This window comes from Hirundo rustica, chromosome Z (genome assembly GCF_015227805.2).
Source record: "Hirundo rustica isolate bHirRus1 chromosome Z, bHirRus1.pri.v3, whole genome shotgun sequence".
Classification (NCBI taxonomy): domain Eukaryota; kingdom Metazoa; phylum Chordata; class Aves; order Passeriformes; family Hirundinidae; genus Hirundo; species Hirundo rustica.
In genome coordinates, this window is record NC_053488.1 from 511,606 (window position 1) to 533,696 (window position 22,091).

At 43.7% G+C, this 22,091-nt stretch overlaps 3 protein-coding genes across 7 annotated transcripts in view; all 3 read left to right on the forward strand.

Moving 5' to 3' along the window:
• ZNF532 (zinc finger protein 532) overlaps nt 1-3,563 on the forward strand; it is a 33,762-nt gene extending 30,199 nt beyond the window's left edge. For all 3 annotated transcript variants that reach the window (XM_040089454.2, XM_040089455.2, XM_040089456.2), the window contains 3 exons: nt 437-549; nt 879-1,026; nt 1,275-3,563. In XM_040089454.2, the coding sequence (XP_039945388.1) occupies nt 437-549; nt 879-1,026; nt 1,275-1,769 (756 nt within the window). In that variant the 3' untranslated portion in view covers nt 1,770-3,563. The remainder of the gene's footprint in view (nt 1-436; nt 550-878; nt 1,027-1,274) is intronic.
• A 4,015-nt stretch (nt 3,564-7,578) lies between these two features.
• On the forward strand, nt 7,579-12,181 carry SEC11C (SEC11 homolog C, signal peptidase complex subunit). Of its 3 annotated transcripts, none has more exons than XM_040089749.2 (6): nt 7,579-7,691; nt 9,057-9,166; nt 9,605-9,754; nt 10,893-11,012; nt 11,540-11,597; nt 12,000-12,181. In XM_040089749.2, the coding sequence occupies exons 2-6, from the start codon at nt 9,084-9,086 to the stop codon at nt 12,051-12,053; spliced, it is 465 nt and encodes a 154-aa protein (XP_039945683.1). In that variant the 5' UTR covers nt 7,579-7,691; nt 9,057-9,083; the 3' UTR covers nt 12,054-12,181. The 3 variants fall into 3 exon arrangements, with proteins under 3 accessions (XP_039945683.1, XP_039945682.1, XP_039945681.1); XM_040089748.2 differs by lacking the exon at nt 7,579-7,691 and adding an exon at nt 7,948-8,156; XM_040089747.2 differs by lacking the exon at nt 7,579-7,691 and adding an exon at nt 8,126-8,368.
• Nucleotides 12,182-16,074: 3,893 nt separating this feature from the next.
• Nucleotides 16,075-20,710, forward strand: GRP (gastrin releasing peptide). The gene is made up of 3 exons (XM_040089750.2): nt 16,075-16,314; nt 16,734-16,984; nt 20,497-20,710. The coding sequence occupies exons 1-3, from the start codon at nt 16,176-16,178 to the stop codon at nt 20,548-20,550; spliced, it is 444 nt and encodes a 147-aa protein (XP_039945684.1). The 5' UTR covers nt 16,075-16,175; the 3' UTR covers nt 20,551-20,710.
• Nucleotides 20,711-22,091: the final 1,381 nt, after the last annotated feature.

Consider the following 22,091-nt stretch of genomic DNA (forward strand, 5'->3'; position numbering starts at 1 on the left):
TCAAGTTCGGTCCTTCTTCTGTGCTCTTCATTGCTCCCTGTATGTGGCTGAGGAGCTCCTAGTCAGCAGCTGAGGACATGGTTTGGTGAGAAGGGAAAGCAACCTCCTCATCCTGCTGCCTTTATTGATCCAGAAATAGTCTTCTGATCTTCCCTGTTTCTTTGGTGGAAGAAATTCTCTTCACCCACCGTCTGTGACACCAGTTTACAGCTGGGGACAGGTGTGTGTGTAGTTCAAGGGGGCCACACTGCTTTAAAAGAGGTCCAGCTCTAACTTATAGTGTTGGTGAAAGGGGGGGGGGGGGGTGGTGTGTACATGAAGTACAGTACCAAAAACGGGTAAGTGATATTTCTTCCCTATTTATCAAAAGGTTCAATACATGCACCACTTTAACTGAGCTTTTTTAATGAAAGTGTTTCTCTTCTTTTTTTTAAAGCAAATGAAGAAACATCCTTGTCGGCAGTGTGACAAATCTTTCAGTTCATCCCATAGTTTATGTCGACACAATCGTATCAAGCACAAAGGCATTAGGAAGGTTTATACGTGCTCGTAAGTTCTGCTTTTATTTATTTAGAAATGGAATACAAAAACCATTGTTAGTTGAATGTCTTAACTGTGTAAGAGCCAGTGTCCCATTCATTCAGATGCTCAGGACAGGCCAAATCAATTACCTGTCCTGCCTGAAGAAACATGTCAGGCTCCTGAAAGTGTAGTGTGTAAAGTCTACAATCTGAAACTTGGCTGAGCTGAGCACTTGCAGTTCCACTTTGGGGAACCTGGTTTTCAGGAGTCTCTCAAATACACAACCACTCTTCCAGTTTACAAAAGGCACTTGTTAAGCATGAGACTTGAATGTGTGTGTGTGTGTGTCTCTGCAGGCACTGCCCGGATTCAAGACGTACTTTTACCAAGAGGTTGATGTTGGAAAAACATATTCAGTTGATGCACGGCATTAAAGACCCTGATGTTAAAGAAATGACTGAATCTACCCATATGGAAGAAAGGGAAGTAAAAGAAGACACAAAGGTAATCACTTAGAAGACTCATTCAATCACTGAGAATGATTTTTTTTTGTGGGTGGATATTCAGGATCTTTAAATAAATACAGGTACTTTATGTCTCATCTTCTGTGAAGTTGAGCCCCAAACGGATTGTTTAAGAGTTGTTCTAGAATCTGCCAAGGGAAAAGTTTTGACATTTGCAAGTCACAAACAATTATGAAAAGAACTGCATATTTACGTTTACATGATACACCACTTCTGTCTTTTTGTTAGGTTCCTAGTCCAAAGCGTAAATTGGAAGAACCTGTAATGGAGTTCAGACCTCCACGAGGTGCAATCACTCAACCATTAAAGAAGCTGAAGATAAATGTTTTTAAAGTTCACAAGTGTGCAGTTTGTGGCTTTACAACAGAAAATCTTCTCCAGTTTCATGAACATATTCCTCAGCATAAATCTGATGGCTCTTCATACCAATGCAGGGAATGTGGACTCTGCTACACATCTCACGTGTCCCTTTCCAGACACCTCTTCATTGTACATAAGCTAAAGGAGCCTCAGCCAGTATCAAAACAGAATGGGTCTGAGGAGGATAATCAGCAAGAAAACAAACCCAGTCATGAGGATGACTCGTCTGACAGCGCAGCATCGGATAGAAGATGCAAAGTGTGCGCAAAGACTTTTGAAACTGAAGCGGCCTTAAACACTCACATGAGAACACATGGCATGGCCTTTATCAAGTCCAAAAGAATGAGTTCAGCTGACAAGTGATGAGATTGTTTGGGATGCAGAAATCTCTCTCCACATTGGAATACTAATGACATTTTTGCTGCAGAAAGTTCAAGGTATAATAGTGTTAACAGTACTGTTCAGGCTGTTGCAATATATTCTGCATAAAAGTGTCCCCTTCACCTCATTGTCTATACCCTCAGAACCATTGAAGCAGTATTTGAGTTGAAAAGAGTTTGTATATATTTAAACTAATAATTTTTATACTCCTTTGTTATGTGTTTGTATCAGTATGTAGTAGAAAAATAGGGGTTTTTTTTCTGTTTTCTGTTTCTGTTCTTTTGTAGTAAGTTTCTTTAAAACAGAGTTCTGAATGCTGGGGCAGTTCCTTAGGTTCTCTTGAACTATTTGGTTTTTGAATGCTTCTGAAAGAAAGTTTAGCTAATGTAAGTGCATCAGGAGGAGGTGCTAGGAGGGGAGAGGAGAGAGGAAGCAAACTAAGGGGAGATTTTAAATTCTAAAGAACTTGGGTTTCCAGATGTCTAAGGAAGCTTTTAAACTTTTTCTTACAAAATATGTTATTGAAAAAAATAAAAGTACCACTGCATGAAGTGCTGGTTTTTAGGTGGCACCAGAACAGGTGCAGACCTCCTGCAGTGGTAAAGAACTTTCAAAGAGTATAAATGCACAACTCTGAGTATCATGAAGTGATTTTTTTTAGGTCATCAGGTGCTTGTGATCAAAGCTCAAATTACTACAAAAGGGTTGGGCTGCTCTGGATTTAAGAAATAAGATGTAATTAGAGAAATAGGTTTATAATGATGATGCTTTTTGTCATGTAATTTATTAAACATATAGAAGTGAGTACACAGCATTATGTATTTTCCTTGCTGGTTATTGAAAGGAAATAGTTGACTCTTGCTACAGGGGTTGGGATTTGCCAGCTCCACGTGATCATGCCAAACATTCTGGTGCTCAGTGTCACACACAGCCACAACTGCGAAGGAGTCAGCCCCAGCCAGGAATGGGACTGGGGCTCGCAGCTTTAGCACAGGCCCTGCAGAGCTCGGCCAGACATTGCAAACACCTGTCCAGCACCACTAGTTTTGCTTGCACAACTACAAAAAGGTACCATACTGTCCCTTTCAGATAGTTCTCTGTGAGAGTATATTTTTAGTTTGGTTTTGCATTTTATACCTTGTATGTAACCCTACAAAAAAAATTTTTGTACTTTTTTTTTTTAAAAAACAAATTGTGTATATATAGATAGCTGCATGATAAACAGTAGTAATTGTTGAGTTCCTTAAAAGTCTTGCTGCTGTCAGATGTTACTATACACTATGTCCATTATGACTGTATTAAACACATTTCATATGTAAATAAATGTGGAGCATTTTGCCCCAAAAGATTTGTGAGATTCTGTTATTTATCATTAAATTTTAATAGTTTTAAAATTTTAAGTGTTTAAAAATATATGGATCCTCTCAGCCACCTCTGTAAAACTTAATCGTTCTGGCAACTGTGTATCAGATACATTCCTTCTGCTCTCTCCATCCTCATTCCTGATTTGGCTCCTGGGTAGATGCTTGTTAGCCCATTTATATTACTGTAATATCAAGTGCTTGAGAGGTACTTCATCCTACAGCGCACAGTGGGCACAGCACCTCAAGTGTGTGCTGGCCACTGCCACCACTGCCCTTCCCATTTAGCGGATACCTCTGAACACTTGTTTGTTGATGTGCACTCTCAACTGTACAACAACTGAGTTATCACTATGCAGAATGGTGTTTTGTATACAGTGAACAGATAATAAAAGTTCAATTTTCACAGCCATTACTAATACTTTTCTTTATTTTCCCTTGTCACTGTCTTACCTGCAATATCCTGACGATGCAAATGGCATCCTGGTGCCAGGAGATCATGCTGCCACTCTTGTCGCCAGAGGAGCTCCTGCACAGCCAGTTCTTAACCTCTGTCTACCTGTGGGGAATTCAGTTTGGCAAGCCTATTTACTTTTAAAAGGATTTTTATAAAACTCTGACCTTTTCATTCTGTTAATATTACCTTTCTCAGTACACTTAGCATACACACACAGAGCTACCAGGCCAATAACGGCACACAGAAAAACCTATTTTAGTCTAAAACCTTTCTCAAATATTAAGGCAGTTCAGTAGTCAATTCTTTGTATTTGAATTTCAGATTATTACTCAAAGGTTATCTGCCCAGGCTCCATGAAGGATGACTAGGAACAGTGGGGAATGGATTGACAACAGAAATGAGTATAGAACTGGTCAACCACAGAAGGCACAAGTGCTCCTGACCTACATCCCCGGGCTCTGTGTACAAAGTAGATTCTGCAGTCAGAAGTGGATGCGGATGCAGGAGCACAAAAGCCACTTCTCCTCTCATCCCTGGACACTTCCTCACTTTGGAAAAAAGAAATAATTGGATTTGCTCCTCAACAGTGACCGTACAAAACCTGGTTTTGTTGTTATTTCTTTCACAGTTGGGGAAAAAAGTTTTCCTCACTGGGGACCAAATGGGCCTATTGAGGGCATCAAAGTGAGGCACTGCACCAGGAATGACCCAGATTTACCTGGAAAATTAACTAGAGGCACAACTGTTCTCTTCTCTGAGCCCCAGGATTATATTCTGAAGGAAGAAATATATTTGAAACAGTAATGTAACTATTAGCCAAATGAGCTGAGCATAGTACCCATCTCAGCTATGCCCCCTTATATGATTTGGCGAAAGACTTTATACAGTTCATTTATTTTCTGTTCTCAGATTGTGCTATTTTGTATTCAATGGCTCTAATGTGATGGTGGGGATATGGATGCAGTGCATTATCAGCATCGCTCTCCCCGGGTCAGTCCAGCACTTGGCTAACAGTGCCATACTTCTGTGGGCCAGACCAATATTGCAGGTCAAGCACAACAATATTTCCTGATTTAGTGATTGTTTCTGAGTTTTTTTCCCCTGTTCCATGGGAGACGGGGAAGGAAAAGAGAATATTATTTGCTAAATTCAATTGAATGTTGAGATAGCTGGATCCCTCCCTCCCCTTACCCTTCTTCCTGATAAAGAGAAATAATTTTCACAAATAAACTATTCAGAAATAAATCCAGTCAGCTGAAATCCAATTAGCTCTGCAGACACTGGGCTACAGAGCAGACTCAAAATGTTGACTCACACACTTAGAAAGTGACACTGGGGTGGCAAACTGCCTGTGAATGGGTCCTTGCCAGCTCCCAAGACACATGACAAGAGTCAGGAGAGGAGTGACACAAGACAAAAGCCAGACATGCTCCCAAGCAGTGGCCTCCAAAGTGGGAGTGTGCATCCATGGGCATGCAGGAAGCAAACAGTCTTCCTACTGTTACAGAACTGCGATGAAATACGAGTATTAAAAGTATCCAGAAGAGGGGTGAGTTCTATACCCATGACCAATCCCCTGGAAAACAAAGGACTGCCGTTCGATACTATATATACAGCTAGCACAAATGCGTCCAAAGGTCTGGCAAATCTGCCACAATGTCAAGAGCTACACCTTCTGCATACTAAAGAACTAACACAATTTTCTTGCTGCAGAGCTCCAGAAGATCTACTGTACAAATATTGAAGCCAAATATCCAGTGCAGGGGAAGATTTCAAAATACATGTAACCTTTAATAATTGAAATCATGCAGACGGTAAAATAACAAAGCCACAAAGAGAGGTGTGGGTGATTCCCAGCATCTCTAGAAAAGGAATAAAAGCAGCTTCCTAATATGTTTCTCCTGCCTCACCACAAACAATGGAGAAGTCCAAGTGTTTTCTGAGCTATCAAACACCAAGCACAATCAAACCAACAGGCCAAGGAACTACAATCTCAGAATTAAGTGAGTTCATGCCTCGGACAAAAGAAAGTCCCATCTATGTGAACAAAAAAAATAAGCAGCTTTAATCCTCCCAGGTCTCAACACAAAGCTGCCTTCTCACTTTTCTAAATTCTCCATACACTAACTGCTTCTTCCCTCTGCTTGTTACAGAACTAGATTTTGCCACCTTTAATTCTCTCCACCAGGAATGACTGCAAGGAATCATTCTAACACTGAGCAGGCTTTGTCATTTACGTTCTCTCAGCTGTTGCCATCTCCCTTGTCTTTTGCCTCCAAAAATTATATTCCTGCTTCACAACAGGCAAGAATATTTTTCTGCCTGTTTGGTGAATTAAAGCACTACCCAAAAATAACACTCAGAAATCATTCCTCTATGACAGCCATTTGCCTTTGTTCTGTGAGTGGCAGCATTGCAACTAGTCTAGGATGAAAATTCATCCATTTATGTTCAGCCATTCCTTGTGTGACCAGGTAATAGAAAAATGACAGATATTTACTGTTAAATGCAAATACATAATTAAATAAAAAGTAAGGATTAAATTTATTCTACTTTGGGTGGGATACACAGTGTTTTGGAACCGAAGCTGGTTTCTTGTGGGTTTTGTTTGTTTGTTTTCCATATTGATGCAGACATGATACCCAACATTAATATAATGAATTAACAGCTAAAGTGCAATGTACAGCTATAACCACAAGAAATTACAGAGATGCTTTTGTCAAATTGTTTCTAATTGTCTAATGAGTTAGTCTGAACCCTGGTGAAAATTACTGGTAGGTTCAATTAGGCTTTTAGGGACTGAGATTTGTTAGTCTCCCTTACGATGATTGTAGAGCCTGATTAATTTTGTCCCAATCACTGTTTTTAATCTCTGTTTTCTCAGGGCTTTTTATAAAAATAAAGGCAAGCAGATTTGTACACAAAGGCAAAAAACCTCTATTTAAAAAAATAAAATCTGTCTAAATAGTATGATATGAAAAACCTACTCAGAGAAATTGCAGAAAACCTTTTGCTGGGCAAGAGTCAATACAACATTTCAGTGGGCAGCTCCCACTTTGTTACACACCTTTTAAATTAAACTCTTAATTGCACTAAGAAAATTCAGAATCTTTTCACCACCTTTGAGTCTGCCCTTGTATATTTTCTTTCTCTCTTAGTATTTACTTCTGAATACTGCATCCGCTCAAAGGGAATAATAGCAGACGCTTCTCCCTGAATATTTAAAGGATAGCAGAGAACTAACCTGAAATCACGTAAACTTAGAGGAACTCCCGTGTAGTAAGAATATTGGTTTCACTGGAAGAATACTCAGGTGAGAAGGTGAAGGATCTTATCTAGATCATGCCTAGCTGGTGTCCTTGGAGCTTTCTTTCCAGTTTGGCATTTGTGTTCATTCCTGAGAGCATCACACTTTCCCCTGTGATCTCATGTCAGTTCTGCCTCTCTTAGTCAGTCCTAGTCTGTCTTGTCCAATGTTTACCAACATTAAAGTCTTGATGAATTTCTTGCAAATTACAAAAGTTCCACTCTGGTCAGATGGTTTGTTTCCATTTATCTTAGTAGCATGTCCATGTGTTCTCTGTTCTCCCATTCTCAGTCTTCAGGGGCTAATTTTAAACTTGGTGGATGCCTGATGGTTTTAATTCCCAGGAAATCAGGCTCTGGGCTGTGACCTGTATCTATGTGGCTGCTTGCTGCTTCAGGCTCATGCAATCATTCAGTGACGAACTGGAAACGGGTATGAAGTCTGCCTGTGCTGCTGGGGGTCTGACCTACTGCCAGGCACACTCTGAGCAGCCCCGGTTCATCCCTGCCGGGCGCCAGGCCTGCGGAGGGCGCCAGGCCTGCGGAGGGCGCCAGGCCTGCGGAGGGCGCCAGGCCTGCGGAGGGCGCCAGGCCTGCGGAGGGCGCCAGGCCTGCGGAGGGCGCCAGGCCTGCGGAGGGCACCGAGGGGCTGCCACACACGAACGGCTGCAGCTTTTCTGGGCCTCTGCGCTCTTCTCTGATCGAGGCCGTGTCGCGGTCCCTGAGCAAACACTGAGGTCACCGCTAGCTGCTGCCATGAGATGATTCCGCTCACAGCTGGTGAGGAGGACAGTGCGATGCCCCCTTCGATCCCCTCACACCCCTCCTCCTGCACGGCCCCTCACGCGTTCCCGCGCTCACAACAGCGCCCCCTGTCGGTCACTTCCTCCCGCCCCTCACGGTTCCCGCCTTCAACAGAGCGCGCGCCCCTCACGGCTCCCGCCCCTCACGGCTCCCGCCTTCACAAGAACGCGCGTCCCCGTGCTCCCCTCCCCGCCAATGAGCTGCGCACACGCAGCGGCGGCCCCGGGATGCCAGCGGCAGTCGCCTAACCCAAAACTCTCCCCATCCCCGGGAGACAGGTGCAGCCGTCCCGATACTTCTCGGGTGGGCACGGCTCTTCCCGCCGAGCCGAGGGGTCTGAGCTTTCACCGATGGCCCCTCGATACAGCCAGCTGCTCAGGCACCTCCAAGGGCAAGAAGCAAGGGGCCTCGACAACAGGACCTTTCGCCGCGGTGTATCTGGTAGTTATAGTTCACCTGTCCGGGGAGGCTCTCTGTGCGTCAGCAGGGCGGGAGAGAAAGAAGACTACAGATCCCAGAGGGCAGCGCGGGTCCCGCTGTCATCCCTGGCAGTGCGCTGAGGGTGCGGGTCGTGCTGGCCCAGGAGCGGCGGGATCCGCGGCGGCGCCGCAATGGATCTGTTCGGGGACCTGCGGCGCATGAACAAGCGGCAGGTACCGGGGCTGCGCCCGGGGCCCCCGCGGCCCTCACCCCTCACAGGCGAGCGGGGATTTTCAAACGCCAGAGTCCAGGGTCCTTCCCGCCATTGTCCCCGTGTGCCGCCGAGAAAAGAAACAGAAAATGAAGGAGTGTGGTTAAAGCGCCTCCGCTGCTGGAAGGGCTGGTGGAGCAGGAGGACTGGGGGGAGAAGGTCAAATCAGTGATTTTCTAGAGAAGAAATGTTAGTATGACAGTAGCAGGAAATGATCCTTTGTCATCTCCCGTCTCCTACAGCTTTTCTTTTTAAACAAAAGTCACTCTCAGAAAGTCAGGCTCTGCTGATAGTCCGGTGTTCCAGATATAGGTTTGGGATATTTCTGAGCTCGGGAGGCAGTCAGGGCCGTGTGACCGAATGAGGTTTGATCGTTTGCCAAGTCGCTTCCTCACCTTTATAAGCCTTTATCAGAGTGTTTGTCACTGACACACAGGAATGGATTTACCCAAGACTAAAGCACACAGAATTCCAGCTTTATGCTGCAGTTTGGTGGATTTTGACATGGCAATCTGCACCACCAGACTTGTGTTGGAATAGGATTTTAGCATAAAAGCCTAGAATTTGTTGTGCACCTGAGTTGAAGTTTTATGTTGTGCTTCTAAATACAATACAGTACTTTTAAAAAACAGTTTTCTTGTTTCACACAGCTATATTACCAAGTCTTAAATTTTGCTATGATTGTGTCTTCTGCCCTAATGATCTGGAAAGGGCTGATCGTAGTCACTGGCAGTGAGAGCCCCATTGTTGTGGTACTCAGGTGAGTCAATGGAAAGGCTTTTTGCTTTAAGTCCAGATATTGTTTTGTATTTTGTCTCCTTCCCCTCCTCCTTGGATACGTTTGGAATTTGAAATCTCACCTATTTAAGAAGGACTTAAACACTTGCTTTCTTCTAGCTGTGTTTGGGCTCTGGCAAAAAGTCACACTGTCAGTAGCCATGGCCCAGTTTCCACTGAGGTTTGTAGGAGCAATAAATGTGTGAGACCTTTTAAAATCCAAGTTCTTTCACTTCACCTAAACTGCAGATTGCTTTCTGGAATTTGGGTTCTGTTAAAGGTCTGAGCAGTGTTACTGAATGGGTGAAGCTACAGATCTCAGTTAAAATTGTGGGCTTATCTGTAAGAATTTAACGGGTTTTGATTTCATGGTGCTTCTTTCATTTGTGCCAATAAACTCTCTCTTTCTTGTTGTTTGTAGTGGCAGCATGGAACCAGCTTTTCACAGGGGAGACCTGCTATTCCTGACAAACTTCCATGATGACCCAATCAGAGCTGGTGAAATAGTTGTTTTCAAAGTTGAAGGCAGAGACATTCCAATAGTTCACAGAGTTATCAAAGTACATGAAAAGTAATGCAACTTGGCGTTTTTTTGTTTGTAAAGCTGCTTTTCTTCTCCATGGCTTTCAGTAACAGTTTAATTGTGGTTTAGTGTGTGAGAAAGGCAAGTGAGGATAAGCAGTGAGAGAAAGCTCAGCTGTAGGATGTGATCCATTTCTGTCCCCAGTTCTGTGCCACACTTCTTGAGGGTCTGAGACTTTCCCCCAGCGAAGCTGCTCAGGGTTGGTGCAAGTAAAGCTGTGCCCAGGAGGAATCCTGGCAGCAGGAATGTGCATGGGAGCAGAATCCACTCCTATGCTGATGATTGTATAGTTAGGATTTTGATGGTTGTATAGTTAGGATTTTGATGGTTGTATAGTTAGGATTTTGATTATAAGAGCAAGTTTTTGACGGAAGGTAGAGATTCAGAACCAGGGTGCTGCCTGACAGAGTGTGTGAGCTTTGCTAAGTGAAGTTTTCCAAATATGACTCAGGATAAAAAAGAGATTCTTTTTGTTCTTGTGTCTCTTGGCCACACTGCCCACAACAATTCTTGCTGAAAAGCAGCAGGGAGAGGGCTTGGTTTGGCCTTGATTGCAGATGCATACTCTGCTAAACAGTTCCTTCCAAACCACAGTTCTGCTCCTAGTTCTGCAGAGTGAAAAGCTAAGCTGGAGCTGGCAAGCATTGACATATTTGGTCCATGAACTGAAGGTGTTTATTTCATGAGTAATATCTCTTCTTCCATGCTTGTTTGTCTTTATGATAACTCCTAATTTCTGTACTTGAGCAAAATTCATTTGGAGACTGTAAACTTAAGAACTTTATTTGAATTTGTGTTCTGTGGAAGCTGCTGATAAACACATAGGGCTTTTGCTGAGGAGGTTTAGTGCCTGGATGGACAATATCCCTTTCATGTCCATTGTGTAATTGCTTACATCAATCGACAATCTAGGAGTGTTGTAAAAAACATTTCTTGTTAATATCTGTTGATAGATAAAATCAGTAAAGTTTGTAATGTTAATGATTTAATGATGCTTGTTCAATAAGCAGGGCTGAAAGCAAACATTGTTATCTAATCTTGTAGGACTTACCATCCTCATTTGCTTTGTAGATGTTAATTGAGGTTTTTAAATTAAGTGCTATTTAATCACCTCATTGCCTTCTAGAGGAAATGGGAACATCAAATTTCTGACCAAAGGGGATAATAATGAAGTTGATGATAGAGGCTTGTACAAAGAAGGTCAGAACTGGTTAGAGAAGAAAGATGTTGTTGGAAGAGCAAGAGGGTAAGTAAAGCAAACATACTTTGTAATTAAATAGAAAAAATAGCTCTTAAATCGGCTCTGAGGTTGATACAAATGAGATCTGATGTACTTTTTTAATTTCTTAAATAGAATTCTAATTAAAAAGAAAACCTGGAAAAGTTGCTTCCTTTAGTCCTCCACTGTTGGGGAGTGGTGGGGAGGGAAAGGACATTTAACAAATAGTCCTGAAAATACAAAATTAACCAGCTTCTCATTGTAATAGCTGGAAATTCCTAGGAAATTGTCTTGGCATGCCACAGGAATTTTATGCAAGGTTTGAGCTTTTGATTTTGTGTCCTCTTCTCCAGTTGAGCTGAAATAATCTTCACATTTTTTCAGATAACTTTGATTAAGGAAAACGAATGAATTTTACTTCCTATTCAGATCTGCATTAGTCCCAGGTGTAAATTATGAGATTGCACCAAAATATTCTAGACTGAGTAACATTAAAATACTTCCATGTAATATTTGAGGGTTAATTTTACATTCACCTGTTTTATCAATTACAGGTTTTTGCCCTATGTAGGAATGGTAACTATAATAATGAATGACTACCCGAAATTTAAGGTATGTATACTCATATTTTGAATATTTGAATTGCTAAAATAACAAGTACAGACAATAATAACCTTGCCTATAAGGATACATGTAATTAATACATTTGTGTCTCTGGTTTGGTATCTAACGTAGGATGAGCTGAGTTTACGTGCTTACTGTTGGGCAGTGGAATTTGTTGTTTGTAATGAGTTGAAAACGTAATCTGTTAGAATATTGTTAGCTAAGTGTATCCAGTTGTGATGCCTGGTTATGATGAATTTGATCACTTTAAAATCTTCCTGCAATTCTGTAGGACCAGAGCTCTACTTGTGGAAGGTGTGATGTTTGAGAGGGCACCTTTCCAACAGTTTGTGCTTTCAGAGCTCAGTGGAGAGGAGTTGTAACGAGTCTGTGTTCTGTGTTTCTTTGCAGTATGCTCTCCTGGCAGTGATGGGAGCATATGTACTGCTCAAACGGGAATCCTAAACACAAGAACAAGGGGAAATACACAGGGAAAAAAACCTAATATATTTCAGATGGTTTAATTTCTGTACACGGTTACAAAACTTTGCAAGCTTTTGTCTTGTCTAAATAAATGACACCTAATGAGTGAAGCTGTTGGCTGCTGGCTAATTACAAAATAGTATATTTACCACCTTCTACAGACTGTTCTCAGCTAGCCTGGCACTGGTTTAGAGGACTGTCATGCTGGAGCAGCCAAGGGCTCTCTTGCCATGCCACAGTGGGTTTTCTTGACTGGTGCTGCATCTGAATCCACTTTTGCCCTCCTGTTTGTTTTGGGGCTTATTTTTAATCTGTCAATGTCCTCTTTTCTCCACCATACAAACTGCTTTGATCAGTGCTTGTAAGGACGCAGAATCTCTGAACAGGTAGTAAGTTCTAGGAGTTTAGTCAGACTTACGCCTAAGTTGGCTGGTTGTGGCTGACAAAAACAGCCAAGAAGGGGAATTTCACTCTGACTTGGTACTGAGCAGTGAGGACTCAGAGCTTTTTCCCTGAATTTGAAACTTGCTCCTTCATGGGGTAAGGCAAAAAGTCCAGATGGCCTGATTTTCTAGAGGCCGAGTTTTTGGGGACTGTGTGCATTCTAATGTTCAGGCTGTTGACAATTCTGGCTGTTGTGTCCTAGCTGTTAAACAAACCTAACAAAAAGGTTTTCTGGGGCTTTAATAACACTTGTACATTACCGAATGAATAGCACAGTAGTACACTTCAGGGATACTGCTAAGAAGGGGAAACCAGAACTCTTAATGCCAGTTTGGAGAATGTATTATTCTCTCCTATCACATAACAACTGAATAGTGTTAAACATAAAATTGATTTTTCATTTCAAAACTTACCTGATAACTGTCTTTTATGAAATTTGGTATTTTTCTCTTACTTTCAAATGTCAGTGTTGCACCTTCAACAAAGCAGAACTTGTTTTCCTTGCTGGTTTTGTTTTTGTTGCTTTGATAAGGAACAGCATGATGCTTTTTTCCTCTGGAGTTCTGTTTCTTCTGTAATCCCTTACCTCTGCAAAAATACTTTATTTTACAATAATGACACTTTTTCTGTTGTAACAGCTCATGCTCAACAGACAACTGCTAAATTTCTCCAAGTAATATTACTTCTTTTGTGTCCTGCTAAGCAGTTTTTATGTCCAGCTCTATTATAAAAATTACTTATTTTGTGTCAAATTGTATAGAAATAAAATTGAGTATAATAAATGGTATGGCAGAAGAATGTTGGGAATCTTAATGCAGTCTTTCTGGAAGTTTATGATCCCAGTTAAGAAAAAATAATGTGTTTTTTGGAGATAGTGTATGTGGAGTAAGATTTTTTTTTTTTTCTTGGTGTTGCTGAAATCCAGATTTATGCTGTTCACCTACCCCAATGTGAGCACAGTCAGCTCTGACTTGGAGAGTGCAGCTGAACATTTTGCAGCTGGCCAGTGTGACACTGGGATCCAGTCACAGGAGTGGCTCAGAGCTGTGCCTGGGGGGATCAGAGTGGGTGTTAGGAAGCATTTCCATACTGAGAGGGTGCTCAGACCTGGAGCAGCCTCCTTTGGGAGAAGGTGGATGCCCCAGGCTCAGCATTCTGGCAGTGCTTGGAGGCATTGTCCAAGCTTCTGGGCAGCCTGGTAGGGCTCAGGCTGTTGGGTTGGATGGTCTCTGTAGGCTGTTCTGGTCCACAGGCATGTCCATAAATGCTTCCCATTTGAATTCTCCAGTTATTGAACCCCTCCACCGCAAAAGTCATAAACCCAAACTTGAGGCTGCCACAGCAGCCTGGCACATGTTAAATGTGCAGTGAGCAATCACTGTGGTTAAGCTTCAACTTTCCAGGGCTTCCCAAAATGCAGCGCAAACAGTATCAACTATCTTACACGGGTCCTTATTAAATAAATGTTATTATTTCATATTATTCAACCTCTGTAACGTTGTGGAGCTCTTTTTTGAGAAATGTCTTCAGTTCTTCAGGGAACTGTTGCAGCACTGAGTCGATGTTGAGGTTATTTGCAGAACACCTGCCCTGAGTGCAGGTTGGAAATGCTGGAGATTAATCTATTCCGCATCTTCAACATTTACAGAGTATTCCTCAGTGATCACGCCTGTTATTACGTTGGAGATAGGCTTCCACCAGTGTTTGTTCTGTACATACATCCTGGCTGTGTCTAACACCAGGATCCCTACAAAGAAAATGATGAAAGCCACACCATTCTTATATTATCCCTTTTTATCGCCATCAAATGTATGTTGCTGACAGAACAATTATGCTTGTCTAAAACGTAAAGGAAGCAGATTAAAGAGTGTTATCATGGTAATAGCATTTAAAATTTTCATAGCATTATATGTTTTCCTGCCATGAAGCACAGCAACCTTTTGCTTTGCCATGGGATATGTGAAATGAGGAAGGGTGTTTTAAAACAGAGAGAGCTGTTTCTTGATGTTCAGACACAATTTCATGTTATCAGGCTTCTTCTTAAAGATTGACTTGAGTGAGTTGAGTCACTCACAGTTCCAAACATCCTTTGGTTGTACCTGGCTCCTTTTCTGTTTCCCAATATTATCAAGTTACTATTTTTCTTAGAAGATTAATAAATTAAGAATTATAATAAATCCTTATTAATTATTAATAAGTAAATAAATAATGAAGACAGTACATATACAACATAGGAGAAAGGTTTATTTGTTTGCATGGTATTTTCACTAAAAGATTTGGGACTACCGGGCAACAAGGAACTGAGTAAGAATTCATGTATGGTTAGGTTTGGATTTGTTTTCTGAAAATGGACAGTTTCCTGAATTTTTCAATTTCCTGTCTTGATTGCTCCAAACAATTAGAAGTTTCTCTGGATGGCAATATTTTATTTTATCAGCTGTCACTCAGCACAGAGCACGTGTCTGCAGGCAGCACAGTGAAACTTGAGACATGAGAATACTGTTGTGAATTAAGCAGGAATGCATAATTAATAACCAAAAGAAAAGAATGAATCACATTAATCAGTAAAAGAAGGCGAAACAAACTGTGACTAAACAAGGGAGCAATTTGGCTCAATACGGCAGGATACACAGTTGACTTCAAAAGGAATTGTGTAAGAGTTTGCCCAGAATTAAGTTAATTCACATCCGTGGGAGCTTCCAGTTGGGATAGTTCAGTTCCAGTCATGTGGGGCTAGCTGGAAGAGCTGTCAGGTTCCTCCCTGTGTATTGTGTATCCCACCTCCTGCCATAGTTCTCTAGACAGCAAAATCGCCACATAAACTGCACCCATTACACGTGGCTTCGTTTTGTCCCCCGCTGTTCTCCTGAGTGACAAACGGCACATCAGGACTTCATATCCCATCACTGCTCATCCACCTTCACTCCGGTGAAATGTTCCACTTCGGGGCCTTTCCAGGCCCTTTTCCCTGCACTGCCTCTTCAGGCAGGAATTCCTTTCATCCATTTACGACAAAGTTGGCCAGTTCCAGGTGCCTCAGGGTGCTGCAAAGTTTATGGGGACCCTGTGCAAAGAAAGCAGAAAGTCCTGTAAATGCGCGTCCACGTTACCGTCACTTCTGGCAGGAAATGTAGGTGATACTGGAAATTAATTTAGGCTCTTTGCACGAGATTTTCTGTTTCAGTGAGGGACAGCGAGACCCTTTGCCCCAAGTGCAGCCGAGCCGAAGCCCGCATGGTGCGGTCCCGCAGGGCGGGGTGACCTCGCCCCCCGCAGCTCCCGGGTCCCCTCAGCGGCCCCTTCGCGGCTGTTGCCGCCCTCTGAGGGCTCCCTGTGCCCGAGCGCTGCCGGCAGCAGCGCCCCGAGGTGCCCCGGGCCGCCCTCGGCACCGACCCCCCGGCGAGCGGAACGGGAACCTGCGGGACGCGCCCGTGTTGCGAAGGTAACCGAGAGAGAGAACGGGCCCCCCCCGCCCAGGGCCGCGCCCGGGGTCGGCACCGCCTCAGCTCCCCCCGCGGGCAGCGGCGGGGCGGGGAGCGGGCCCGTGAGGAGGCTCCGGATAAATGGGGGGCGGCGGCGGCGCTTCAGAGCCTTGACGGAGCCGGAGGCGGAGCGGAGCGCGGCTCGGGACGGCACCGGCAGCACCCGCAGCAGGGCAGGATGCGGGGCGGGCGGCCCGCGGCGCTGCCGCTGCTGGCGCTGGCGCTGCTGACGGCGCAGGGCGGAGCGGCGCCCCTGCAGCCCGGCGGGACCCCCGCGCTCACCAAGATCTACCCCCGCGGCAGCCACTGGGCTGTGGGTAAGTGCGGTATAACTGCTACAAAGGCACTGGAACGCACGGTTCCTGCGTCCCGTGTCGAGGCAGGGTAAGTCTAAAACCTGCAGCTTCTCCGTCCGCTTTTATTCCAGCAAATTTTACCGAGCGCCTCTCTCTGTCTCCAGGCAAAGTGCTTGGTTATCGCTGCCCCCTTCTCAACCACGTTTTCCCTGACAATATAACAGAAGAGACAGAAGAAATTAATTGTGTGTGACACTGACAAAATCTTCAGTCTCAATAGCGCTATACGTCGACATTATCTAGCCCCTTCCCTTCCCTTCCCTTCCCTTCCCTTCCCTTCCCTTCCCTTCCCTAGGCAGTAACAAAGTCCTGCTGACGTTTGAACAATCAAATCTTTACCCATTTTGGTTGATTTTGTGCTACTTTAATTGTTGTTACAGGACATTTAATGGGGAAAAAAAGCACTGGAGATTTTCCGTACGGTTTTGAAGAAGAAAACAAGACACCATTTTCAGCATTGCCTAACAATATCAAGCAGCTGGAAGAGTATCTGCAGTGGGAAGAAATCTCAAAATATTTGCTAAGGCTGCTGGAAAGGAATGAAAATAAAAGTGGTCACTTTTTAAAAGGAGGGCTTCCCTGGTACACCAGGAACACCTGGGAGACAGATGACAATAGCAGTTGGAAACATGTAAGTAAGATAAAACCTGTAAAGATACTCATTGTGTTCAATTCTTGGTTTACAGTAACATATCAGCTTCCTCTAACTGGTGGATTGTCCAGAAAAGCAGCAGAAACGCATCTCATGTATTAGACATTCAGTACAATAAGACTCTGCTCTTGATTACAAATTGTCACTCACTGATTGTATTTTTGCTGACTTCATTTCCTACTGAGCATAAAAAAAGTATGCATTCGGTGATTTTTGTGCCTGGGTTCCCTTCAAGCTGCTTGGTTGGGCCATTCTTTTCTTTTCTTCATGCATAGGTGATCACATCAGCAGCACATATTGCCCAGCAAAGCCAAGCTAGTGTGACAAACAAGTGTGAAGACAGGAGGAACCACATCACTCTGACTGTCCCCTTCCATCACCCTTCAGGATGTTCTGCCTTGGGCAGAGTAAAGCCACAGGGCTGCAGATTTTTCTCTGGTCACAGATTTGTCCCTGTCTTCTTTGCCTTTTCTCCAGCCCATGGTGCTGGCTACTGCTGTGGTCATTCCTGGGTTTGCTAAAGGAGTCTGGGGCTACTGATAAGCTGCCATTCCTCATCCCTTAAATTAATGTTCTTCCTAGTGCTGTTGCACAAAACAACAGGGTTTTGGAACAGGTTAATCCCTACTCTTTTAGGAAATCCTATAAAATACACTGTGAAGGATAACAGTGAGGTTTTACAGAAAGTAATTGGGCTCTAATGTAAATCTCAGGATCCACAAGAAAACTTCTTTCTTTATAATGCCTCAGGCACAGTCGTGGTGATAAAGCTGCAGAATTCTTTTGGGTGACAGTGAAATAGAATAAAAATATTAATACGCCCCCTTAAAGGCATCAATGGGAAGATTTTTTTCCTTCCTGTATTCTACTGCAATATGGTGTCATTAATATTCCTGGGCTAACTTCAGCTCAGTTTCCCTCCTGAAATCCTGGTGCAATCAAATCAGTGAATACTTAGGCTTTTATTTGAATGTGGGTAAAAATTCACCCTTTAAATTAAGCTATGATTTAAGTCTCTCACACCAGGGATACGCATGCTGCCCATAGGTTTCTTTTTGTCTGTGGCTTTATGATAGTGATGTATCATAGTAACTGATTATTAATACTATCTGAAAAAGAAACTATTCCATCTTCAGTTCTGCAGCGTGCAGCTTTGTAATCAAATAAACAAACCCAGTTATTCAATGTAAGGAGGGAAATGTTCTGACTTCTAAAAGTGTCTGTCAATAAATACTTCTTAGGAAGGCTAGAGGTTGCCTCCAGTAAGTTGAATCGTAGTCATATGTGTATGTACTTTTACCGTAAATTAACATCCACATTTCTATGGTCGGACATTGAACATCCTTATGGAATAATGAGGTTATTGCCTTATGCATCCAGATTTCTGCAAGGATTAGCAGAAAAGCTCATGTTTTTCCTGTGACTAAGTAGAGGACAACTTGCAGAACCTCATTTGGCCATAAAACCTTTGATTTCCCTCATTCAACAGTTTCTTTGTCTCCACCCTGAAGTAAAATCTAATGAAAGTAGCTGTAGCTGTATTTCCTGCTATTGGACACAAATACCTGATGATCCACAGCCTAGATAGGATATGATGTCCTGTTTTCCCCTTGGCTTCAAGAAAACATCTGAAATTTAAGGTATTTCTGAGATCTTCCTTCTAGATGAAGAAAACATGAAGATGAAAAATAATGTGCTTTACTCTTTTGAGGGCTGATAGTTTCCTAAACATTTAAATAATAAGAATTATTTTTCACTTAGAAGTTATTTTGAATAAAAGAGGCCTTATTTATAAAGGTAGAAATCGGATATACGGAATGTGACATTCATGTGCATAGTGGTACAAATGCATAAGTTGCCTTTCGGGCTTGAGTGTGTAGATTTGTCAGAATGTGAGGGGTTTCAGGTGCACAGCCTTTGGTTAGACAACACCTTGGGGAGGATTACCAGGATTACACGAAGCTGAGAATGATGGCACAGCGCATCCAGAAAATTTGTCCTTGGCATGAAATACTTTTTCAGGCATATTTCATGTCAGTTTGGAATAGAATCTTGTTCTAGGAGGAACCAGATGCCAGATTTGCAGTGGGTTGCTGTTCCCTGTGCAGTGGTCTGTTGGACTGAGATACTAAATGTGACCTAAAGAAGGTAAATAATGAACCCTGGTGCCAGCTTCTGGAATGGAGCACATGCCCACTGAGGGCTGCAATTCCCGTGCACTGGCAGAGATGCCAACCACAGGCTGCTTTGTCTACAGCCTGTCTTGCACACAGCAAGGACTGGCTGTGTTGGAAACAAACAGGCTCCAAGAATTTTGTTTCATGGATGCTTTCAAATTTAGCTGATTTAATTTAAAGCTTGAATTTTAAATTTAAGATCAGGAAGCCCCAAAGCTAGAAGTAAATACAGGTAAATACCTCCGGTAACTCAATTCAGGATCTTTCTTAGTCCAAATCATTCAGTGAATCACCACTGATGCTCACACTGGGCTGTACATTAAGAAATAATTCTTTCTAAAGGAGTCACCCAGAGGAGAGAAATGGCTGTAACACACAGATAGTCAAAAAATGGAAGAGGTGAGCCCAATACTTCTTGGAGTTTGGCTTAGGATGGTGATGCCTTAAGCTTTAGCTTTCATATTTGCAGATTCTGTGCTGCCTAGGGATGTAGCTCTGAGCCTCATATTGTGTCAGTCAGCTCTCTTCCCAGAGTAGGTAGACAAAACAAATCCTTTTCCTGCTGAGAACCAAGGACAACTTTCAGCCCAACATCATAAACAAGGGTGGATTGAAGAGAGAAAACAAGAAGGATGAGACCTCACAACCTGAAGCTGTAGTTGGATAATTAAACCCCAATATGCAAATGGACCAAAACTTACAAAAATGTAAGATCTCGTAACCAGTCAGCCATTTTTGTGACCATTCTTGGTCCACCCTGGGTGCAGCCTTGGTCTGGCTCCTGTCCTGCCCAAGGTGGATCCTGGATGCCTTTCAATAAATACCTGCTTTATTCTCTAGCTCTGTCCAGTCTCTGTTCCAGGTCAGCCTTCCACGACATCAATGGTGCACCTTTGTTACTTTGTTTTCAGTTAATACCTTGCCTGCTCTTTATTCTGTGAATAAATTACAGTTAATGTAGTTAAAGGGAATGGAAATCCCTCCTGCAAGTTGGAGTAAGTGCAAAAGTAAGTTGCAAAACGAACTTTAAATTGTTTCTATTACTTGTTTTTTTCACACTAATGAGACAGGATATAAATGAGATGGCACATAGAATTATTTGGGAGAATGACTTTCCTCCTACTTTTGCAGTTGGTTATTACACTAACCAAGACAAATGGGGTCTGTTTTGGAAAGATTATTAGGAACATGTTTGTTATGTGAATGCACAGAGCAGTTATCTATTAGGCTTATTAACTTATAGTAGGTTTATTAACTTAGTGAATTACTTTTTTCAGGACTGGTCTATAAATAATATATTTCTCTTTTTATTAGATGATGGACTATCTGCTTCAAGTTGTGAATATGAAAGAGAGCACTCCAAGCTGAAAGAAGATCACTAAATCATGAAGAAATTGAATACTTTCTGTAAGAGACTATATTTCACAAGCACTTGATTGTGTCAGATAATCAACAAGGTCACTTTTCTGTACGCAAGAATTCCTTTGTGTAAAGTACTTAAATACACATATTCTTGTATGGTTCAGCAAGGCCTAAATCCTCTTCTTCATTTTCAAGGTTGCATTTTCTCATTTGAACGGCTTTGAGATATATAGATATAGATGATATAGATAAAGATATAGATTATATAGATATAAAATCGTCATAGAAGGGTCTTCCAATTAATTACATGACTTACCTATCGAATCATTTAATCTCTTAGTTCGAAACTACATAACATTTATTGCAACGTTCGCAATAAATAATACCAAGAAAAAGACTGAGTTTACACTTTTATTTCAGTCAAGCAGTGAAATTCGCTGTGTAACAGCCAGTACCAAGGGCCGCTGCCTTCCCCAGGACAGGGCGTGTTGCACTTTCAGCCGCTCTGTTGTGAGCCTCCGTGCCCCGTGTGTGCCCGGGAAATGTCGCTGTCCCCGCAGCCCCCGGCCCGCTGGCGGCAGCCCCGCTGTGCCCGGAGGCGGAACTCGGCCCGGGACGAGCCGCCACCGCCACCTCCGCCAGGCGGCGCCCTCGACCCGTCGTGAGGGGAGAGCTCCGGTGAGCCCGGGACCGGCTGAGCCCCGGCCGTGAGGGGAGAGCTCCGGTGAGCTCGGGACTGGCTGAGTCCCGGCCGTGAGGGGAGCGCTCCGTGTGCCCGGGACCGGCTAAGCCCCGGCCGTGAGGGGAGAGCTCCGGTGAGCCCGGGACCGGCTGAGCCCCGGCCGTGAGGGGAGAGCTCCGGTGAGCCCGAGACCGGCTGAGCCCCGGCCGTGAGGGGAGAGCTCCGGTGAGCCCGGGACCGGCTGGGCCCCGGCCGTGAGGGGAGAGCTCCGGTGAGCCCGAGACCGGCTGAGCCCCGGCCGTGAGGGGAGAGCTCCGGTGAGCCCGGGACCGGCTGGGCCCCGGCCGTGAGGGGAGAGCTCCGGTGAGCCCGGGACCGGCTGGGCCCCGGCCGTGAGGGGAGAGCTCCGGTGAGCCCGGGACCGGCTGAGCCCCGGCCGTGAGGGGAGAGCTCCGGTGAGCCCGGGACCGGCTGAGCCCCGGCCGTGAGGGGAGAGCTCCGGTGAGCCCGGGACCGGCTGAGCCCCGGCCGTGAGGGGAGAGGTCCGATGTGCTCCGGTGCCAGGTGAACCTCGTAGCTGCGGCTGTTTGCTGTATCTCAGTCGCACCACTCTGCCTGGCTCTGTAATCCCAACCTTAGTGGGGCAGAAGTGTCATATGACACAGGGATGACTGCCAAATGTCAGCCAGTTTTGACAAAATGCCTTGGCAGAACACTGAGATGCTCAGAGAGGAGACATGGTATTAATTCGACCAGAGAAACTGGTAATGTCAGGGTCCTGGTTTAACGTGTGGTTTGTGTTTTTTTTTTTTTTTTTTTTGTTTGTTTTTTTTTGTTTTTTTTTTTTTTTGTTTTTTTTTTTCCC